Raw genomic sequence first — 8,327 nt, 5'->3', positions numbered from 1 at the left:
AGCAGAATCCCCAACTCTTCTAAGATTTCTCAAAGAACCAAACCAGCTGCCCCATTTCCACCATCTGAATCTCACTGTTCCTGTTAGCCTATGGGAAGAAAGAAGATGAATCTTTGCAGGCATCCCCACTCATTTAAACTTCTACTAGAATGACTAGAAGAGGCTTGCTGGCCATCAGCACCCTTTGTGGGTCTTTCAATGCTCTAAGGCAGTGTTTCTCAACCTTGGCGACTTTAAGATGTGTGGACTTCAACTCCCAGAATTCCCCAGCCACCAGTGCTGGCTGGGGAATTCTGGGAGTTGAAGTCCACACATTTTAAAGTCGCCAAGGTTGAGAAACAATGCTCTAAGCCATAATGCAGTTGGGTTGGGTTTAATACAGAAACTAAGCATCATTACAGTCACGAACCAGAAAGCCAATATAATAAATAAATCCTGATTCCGAGTCAACCATTCAAGAGCTTTCATAGCCAAGCAAGGACAACGCTGGCGACCAAGCCCAGTTGGCTGCGCTGTGGGCACCCGGCCCGAATCCTCCTGGCCAGGAGTCCAGCCCAGCCAGTCCTGGGAGTTCAGCTTACAGCGATCTTGGGAGCGGAGTTCTGGGGAAGATGGAGAGCTTTGCGCTCAGCTACCCTGCTATGATTCTTGTGGCTTTAAGATACCGCTTTCAATATGCACAAAAAAAAGTGGAGGGGGGGGGGAGAAAAAGCCAGATGAAAATACGTCCCCCATTCATTGTTGAAAATTCGTCTTAGATAACAAAATTTATTATTGCATAATTAGCCGTTAAGCCCGTTTCCTTCCTACGAGAAGGACGCCTGGCCCGATTCCGCTCTCGCGAAACGGCGCGGAGAAGAAACTCTCCCGATCCCACGCAGCGCCGCCATCCCCACCCCCGGGAACTTCCGAGCAGCTCCACGGCGCGGGCTCAGGATGGCGCGCGGCGAGAGCGCTCGGTGGGGCGGCGGCGCCCGGCGCTTCGAGTGGACAGCCCGCCCCTCGCCCCGCCCGCCTCGTGCTGCCGGCTTCTCTCCGCCCCGCGAGTGGGAGGCGGCTGCGGGCGAAGCAGGTGGGACTCGCCGTCGCTGCAGCCGCTGCCTGCTTTCCCTCGCCCGGCCGGCCCTTTCCGAGCGCGCCCCGCCCCCGCACCCCCGGGTCTCCACTGCCGGCGACCCCGAGGCGCCTCGGAGGGAAGCGCGCAGGGCAGAGTCCGGTCAGGCCGGCGGCCGCCGCGGCGATCCCCGGGGGCCCAGGCGAGGAGGACGCTCTCCTCGGACAGCTGGATGTGCGAGGTCGGGACGCGCCCCGCACTGGCCGCCGGCGAGCGAGGGGGCGGGGAGACCCCGCCGGCCAGCGCGCTCTCGCCGCCCAGCTTCGCGGCCGGAGACAAGTGCCGGGAGATGGGGTGAGTGGAGTGGGAGCGCGTCGGCGGGGGGCGCCCGGCTTGGGGCGGAGACCCTGGAGGAGTCCTGCCGGGGTGGCGGGCAGGAGTGCTCGCGTGGCTGTCCCTGCGCCCGGGGGAGTTCCGCCGGAGTTGACCGGGGGCTGCCTTCCCCAACCCGGTGCCCTCCGGAGACCCTGGGTGCGCCCCTTGCCATCCTTCCTCCCTGCTCGGTTAGAATGCCATTCCCGTCGCGCTCAGCCGGCGGACCTCCCCAGCCTGCTGCTTCCCAGGCCCCGTCGACTGCAACCCCCACCATCCCGCCCGGAAAGTACTCCGTCCTCCGTTCAGTTGAAGGGCGCGTCTTGGGTCGCCCCCGAAGGACCCAACCGGATCCCGGGAGAGGGGTGGGCGGGTAGGGCAGCTGCGGCCCCCCAGATGTTGTACCCCCATCCCGAGTAACCCCCGGAATAGACGCTGGGGATTGAAGTTCATCAACATCTGGAGGAGGGCGCAGACCCCTCGCCTGTAGTCCTTGGTTCTGAAGCCTTTTCCGAAGAAGTAAGGCGTCCTGATTCCTGAGGCTACGATCTGGGTGCGGCGTTTAGCAAAGGAAAAACTTTAAGATGTTTTGTCGTGTTTGCGAGCTGCCGTTCAGGCCCCCAGCTCTGGCGAGGCTGAGGTTGGGCTCCATTACGTTGGCCAAAAGGAGTTCAGGCTCCGTCTCTGGGGTAGCTTGCGCTGCGTGCGCCTCTCTCTCGCCGCCGGCAGCGGATTTCAACGAGCGACCCTCTCACGGGTTACAACAGGGCTCCCTTAAACCCCGGGTGCGTTCTTGCTTAGGGCTTGGAAAGAGCAGGCGCTTTCCCTAAAAGTGGAGCGAGTATAGAGAAAAGACTGTGCAACTGAAATGCCGGGATGTATCCTCCCCTCGCCTTCCCTCCCCTCCCCCAGATAATAGGCATCATCAGATTGAATTCCTTTAGTTGTATCCCAGGCAAGTCAGCAGTGGAAACAGTGCTAAAATCTGCTAGGTTTATGCAGTGATCCAGTCCTTGTGGATATGATTTAAATAAGAGAGAGGTGGGAAGGGAACAAGACTGAGTTGTTTGGCCAGATTGGGGCAGGGAGCATCATCTGGAACCTCTCATTATATTGATGTATTGGCTTACATTGTTCTCCCTCCTTTCGTTCCTGAGCATAGGTTGTTCTTGCAAGCCTTTGTAAAGTAGACTAGGTGGAGAACCCACCACTCGTCTGAATTCACCGTGTGAGTTTTACAGCAGAAGTGGATTTGGAGAGCCCACATCAACTCTGTCCTGGCAGGGTTGACTGAATCCGTCCTTTGTCCACCCCACCCCACCCCACCCAAAGGTTGGTATCTCATTTGGGGCAATGTCTTTCTCCAAGTTCCAATATATACTGAGTTTGTGGGATCTCACTGTAAATTCCAGTAGTGCAAGCCAGGATTTGCAGTGCGGGCTATGAATTATGGGAGTTGTGAGTCCCAATGTCATTTTACAATGCCAGCTTGTTAAAGGCTCCTAAGACCATTTGACCCGGAGTAACCCTTGAATATAATTTGGTTTGCTTGCAAATAAACAGGCATATGATTTTTTAAAATATAATTTTTATTAAAGATTTTTTTTAAAAAAAAAGGAAGATAAAAACTAATACAAACTAATATAAAGTAAGGAAAAGAAAAGAAAAACAAATTAAAAAGAAAGCTAAAGGTGCAAGAAAGGGGAAAAAAGTAAAAGAAAAATAGAAAAGAGAGAAAAAAGATATAAAAAAGTAGCTTCCAGTCCTCTTTACAGCAGCTATAAGTACAATTATAAATTTACCCCTTACTCTGTGGTTACAACATAACTCTCTTCTTTCTATAATCTATTCTGTCTAATCATCAAAACCATAAATCATAAGTTCATTTTTTCTGTTTCACACAAAAAGTCTATAAGGGATTTCCAGTCAGCAATAAAAATAAATATTGTCTTTTCTCTGATCAAAGAAGTCAATTTGGCCATCTCAGCAAGTTCCATCATCTTCAACCATTCCTCCATTGTGGGTAGTGCCGAATCTTTCCGTCTTTGTGCATACAATGATCTTGCTGCAGTTAATCATGTACAAAAACAGAATTCCATGACTTTTTTTCCAACTCTTTGTCCATCAATTCCAAAAGAAAAACCTCTGGTCTCAACTGTATATTGATCTTTAAAATCCTCTGAATCAGTGTATGTATTTGAATCCAGAATTTTCTAGCTTTTTTACATGTCCACCAATGATAAAATCTTGTTCTTCACATGTCCAACACAAATTTGAAGTGCCTTTATACATTCTAGACAATTTTTCTGGTGACATATACCAAAGGTACATTGTTTTATAAAAATTCTCTTTAAGATTATAACTTGGTATAAATTTCAATCCTTTCAGCCACATATTTTCCCACTGTTCCATCTGTATATTATAACCAAAATGTTTAGCCTACTTTATCATACATTCTTTCACTTGGTTCTTCTTCTGTTTCAAATTTTGATAAAAGTTGATACATTTTAGCAATTACATGTTGATCTATTCAATTTCAAACTCAGTCTTCTGTTTCAAACTCAGTCTTACAATGTTTAAAACCATAATTTTTTTTGTCTACTTTAAATCTTTCTAATAATTGTAAATAAGAGAACCATTGACAACTATATCCCTCTGCTATCAGTTATTTTTTTGATTTTATTCTACATTCCTCTTGACAAAATTCTAGTATCTCATGATAAGTCAGCCATTTGTGTTTGCCTTTTGTTTCTCATCCATAAAATGCTAAAATGCTTCTTGTGTTGAGATCCACAAAGGGCACAACCTGGATTTGTATCTATTCCATATTCTCAATATGGCAGTCTAACATGATGATTTTTAAAATCCATATTAACCTTGACTTTATTGTACCTCAACTATCCATGCCACCCAAATCTCAGATCATGTCCTTCTAACTTCAAAAGCCTTCTATTTCTCAGCAACACCCACTCTTTCATCCAAATCAAACAGCAAGCTACAAAATACAATCTCAAATCAGGTATATCCAATCCTCTTCTTTCCTTTGCATCTTGTAACACCTTATATTTAACTTGTGGTTTTTTCTCCTGCCAGACAAATTTAGATATATCATTCTACCACTGCTTAAATGGTGCATCAGTTGTCAAAACAACTATTGCCTGAAACAAAAATACCATTCTAGGCAAGACATTCATTTTTATCACCTAAATTCTCCCCAGCAATGACAGTTGCAGTTTATCCCATCTTAATATATCTTTTTTAACTTCATTCCATGTCTTAACAAAGTTATTTTGAAATAACATACAATTCATATTTGTCATAGTGATATTTTACTTTCTTCTACCCAGATTTTTTGACTTCTTCTCAATCTTAAAACCCATTTTATTCATCAATTCTGTTTGATCTTCTATTTTCATATTTTTGTTAACGTCTTTGTCTTCAGTTTATTAATCTGAAAGCTGCTAATGCACCAAATTCCTTTTAATTGCCCATTAATATTTCAATTCCCTTTAAAGGATCTTCCAGTACCAACACCAAGTCCTCTGCAAAGGCCCTTAATTTATAAGTTTCTTCTTTAATCTTTACTCCCCCAATCCTCTCGTCTTGTATCTCTATTCAGTATTTCAAGAACCAAAATAAACAAGAGAAGAGACAGCAGGCATCCCTGTCTTGCTCCTTTTTTGTATCTTAAGGTTTTGCTAGATCTCCATTAACAATTATCTGTGCTTCCTGTGAAATGTAAATTGATCTTACCCATTTTATAAAGTTCTCTCCAAAATTTGTATCTTCCAACACCTTGAACAAGAAAGCCCAGTTCAAATTGTCAAAGGCCTTTTCTGTGTCTAAGAAAATCAATTTGTTTTTCATTAGTTGCTCCAAATGTTTGAAAATATCCAGCACATTTCTAACATTGTCTTTTAACTGTCTTTTAGGTAAAAACCCACACTGAGCCTCACGAATAAATTCTTTTAAAGTTATTTTCAGCCTATCAGCTAGAATCATTGCAAACAACTTGTAGTCATTATTCAATAATGATATCCGTCTATAGTTTCTTGTTAAAGTCTAATCTTGACCCTCTTTAAGTAATAATGCTTTATCAGCCTCTTTCCAACTCTCTGGCATCTTTACCCCCCCCCCCCCATAGAATAGAGTTCATCATGTTTTGTAAAGGTTGTAAAAGTTCATCCTCAAAACGTTTATAATAAGAACCTGATAATCCATCTGGTCCAGACACCTTTCCTAGTTTAATCTTTTTTAGGTTGAGAAACTTCACTTATTGTTATAGGTCCATTCATAATCTGTCTCTGTTCCTCTTTAATCCTTGGTAAATTTTGTTTCTTTAGATATCTATTTTCTCTAGAGAGATGTCACTTCCTTTATACAAATTGGAATAATATTGATGAAATGCTTTTTGTATGACCACATTGTCCATTAATACAGTATCTCCCTCTTGTAATTTCAATATCATTTTCTTTGCTTTTCTTTTCTTTGCTTTGCTTTGCTTCATATGCTAGCCACTTTATTTGCAAACTCAAATTTTTTTTGCTTCACATAATTCATTTTTATTTCCCTTACTGTTAACATAGATAATTGTCATTGTAGAAGCTTAATCTGTAATCTCCTCTGGAAATTTCTTTAATTCTTTTCTCTTGACACTTCTTTTTATGTTAACTATTGTATAAAATAACCTCTAATAAAAGTTTTACTTGCATCCCAAACCATTCTTAAATCAGCGCATTTAAATTACTTTCAAACAATTCTTTTAGTTTCTTTTTACACTCCTCTACTATTGCTCCTTCTGTAGCAACAGTTTGTTTAGTCTACATCTAAAAGAATTAGATTTTGTTTTATAAATCAAACTCACAGGATTATGATCCAAAATATCTCTACTTTAGAAACCTTAGTAGCCAAGTTCTTTGAAGTCCAAATCATAACTATTCTTGAAAAGGATCTATGTCTTTCAGAAAAGTAGGTGGACTCTCTTGAATTGCCATTTTTCTGTCTCCATATATCAACCAGCCCTACATTGTCCATTAAATCAAAGAAAACTTTTGGTAATTTGCCTTGAGTGATTTTAATACTTTTCTCCAAAAAAAAGTATTAAATCAAAGAAAACTTTTGGTAATTTGCCTTGAGTGATTTTAATACTTTTCATCTAAGTTCTGTCCAGTTGCAGGGAGATCACTCCATTCCAATCCCCCCATCAAACACCAATTTTTATAACAGAAACCTATTAATCTCTCCATAAGTCATGTAGCTCATAAATATATGGATCCCGCTGCTTGCATTTCCACTTTTATTTGGTTCAGACTAACCCATCAGGATAATGCAATAATCTTCTCTTTTATGGAAGATTTTCTACTGTTGCCAATATATGGCTCTTGATCACTATATGCAACAAAAAATGACTGGTCAGTTGTGTTGTTTTGTCAAGTGCATGCCTGTGTCTGCATTGGTGCTGAATTGGTACCCAGGGCTAAAAGTTGGCTCCTGAATTTGAAAGGATTTAGATGCAGTGAATCCTTGCTGATGAAATCTTAGGAGAAGAGGCCTCACTAAACACTCCAAGCATGTGGATGTCAATGGCTTTTCAGATAATTGGATTGCTTGACTCAGCCAGCCCCAGCCAGTTGAATGCATTGTTATTGGGGATCCTAAGAGGCCCTTGGGATTTGTAGTTACTTAGCTGATTCCTATAACTGTGCTTTCAAAGGCAGGGTGATGCAGAATCAGGAAGATTCTTCCTGCCCTTGAAACAAGCAGAACAGTTCAAATGAAGATTTTTGAGGGTGAAACCGCCCAAGTTGGAAATGCTTCATTTAGCAGGAATTTTGCAATGGAGATGGGTGTTTTGAATTTGGGACAGTTTGATTTCCAACATTTTGCACATTGCTAAAAACAATATTTGTATTTGAGGGGTGACAGTGGTTTTGCAAGGGTTTCTTGTCTCCCCTCCCCCACACTTTTCCTTTTCCCCACTTTTTATGTGAAAGAGTATAGATCTGACCTTGGGATTTGGAGAAAAGATTACAAGTCCTGAGAGAGGAAAATGTGAGAAAGAAACTCAAAATAGCCCCACTTGATTTTGCTTAGTGTAAGAGTCTCTGGTTTGAGATGGGTGGCAATATAAATTGAATGAATGAATGAATGAATGAATGAATAAATAAATAAGATGGGACAGAGAAACCCTTGAACAGGCTTTCAAAATTCTGTTGTTTTAGCTTAATCCAATGAAAAACATTTCTGGAAGCCCTGCCATGCCTGTTTCTAGACCTGGCCTACCTCCAAAGGCTTGTATTTTACTTTTTTTCTGCATTTACTTTAAAAATAAACAATTTGCTTTTTAATATTTGGCCATTCCAGTTGTGTGTAATTAACTTGTGAGGGGACTGTTTCAGACACTCTTGTGAAAAGACATTATTCCTGTGGAGTGACTGGTTGTGGTGTTGTGGACGGTACTTATGTCTCAGAATAATGTGGTTACTGAACTGGGTTCATGTTAGTGGCACATCACAGCAGTTAGAGCTCGCATGGATTCTCAGCATTTCACCCAAAGCTGCCCCATAGTCATTCTGCTAAATAATTACAAGTCCTGAAGTTATAAACACTGTAATGATAAATCAAGACCAAACAGTTTGACACTGTGGGGCCATATACAAGCCCCAACTGTGAATATGTGTTTTTTACAAGCCTGACCCCAGTTTTTCTTCAGAATCAGCAGCCCAATTTCTTCTCATCATCTTCAGACCACAAGTTCATGACAACTGTGATGTAAGCCTGAAAATAGTTTTAAAAATGAAGAAAATCTGCAGTCTTCCCCTCCATAAACTAAAGGAAAGCCAGGATCTCTCCCCCGCAGCCCATCATAGCTGTGTTCGGAATGCCAAGCCAGTATATTTCA

At 42.5% G+C, this 8,327-nt stretch overlaps 1 protein-coding gene across 1 annotated transcript in view; it reads left to right on the top strand.

Annotated features, from left to right (window-relative positions):
- Window positions 1-1,122: 1,122 nt before the first annotated feature.
- HOMER2 (homer scaffold protein 2) overlaps window positions 1,123-8,327 on the top strand; it is a 62,492-nt gene continuing 55,287 nt past the window's right edge. Inside the window, exon 1 of the mRNA XM_063313914.1 lies at window positions 1,123-1,408. Coding sequence (XP_063169984.1) covers window positions 1,287-1,408 — 122 coding nt within the window. The 5' untranslated portion in view covers window positions 1,123-1,286. The remainder of the gene's footprint in view (window positions 1,409-8,327) is intronic.

This window comes from Candoia aspera, chromosome 13 (genome assembly GCF_035149785.1).
Source record: "Candoia aspera isolate rCanAsp1 chromosome 13, rCanAsp1.hap2, whole genome shotgun sequence".
In the NCBI taxonomy this organism is placed as follows: Eukaryota; Metazoa; Chordata; class Lepidosauria; order Squamata; family Boidae; genus Candoia; species Candoia aspera.
This window is presented reverse-complemented; position numbering and strand designations above follow the sequence as displayed.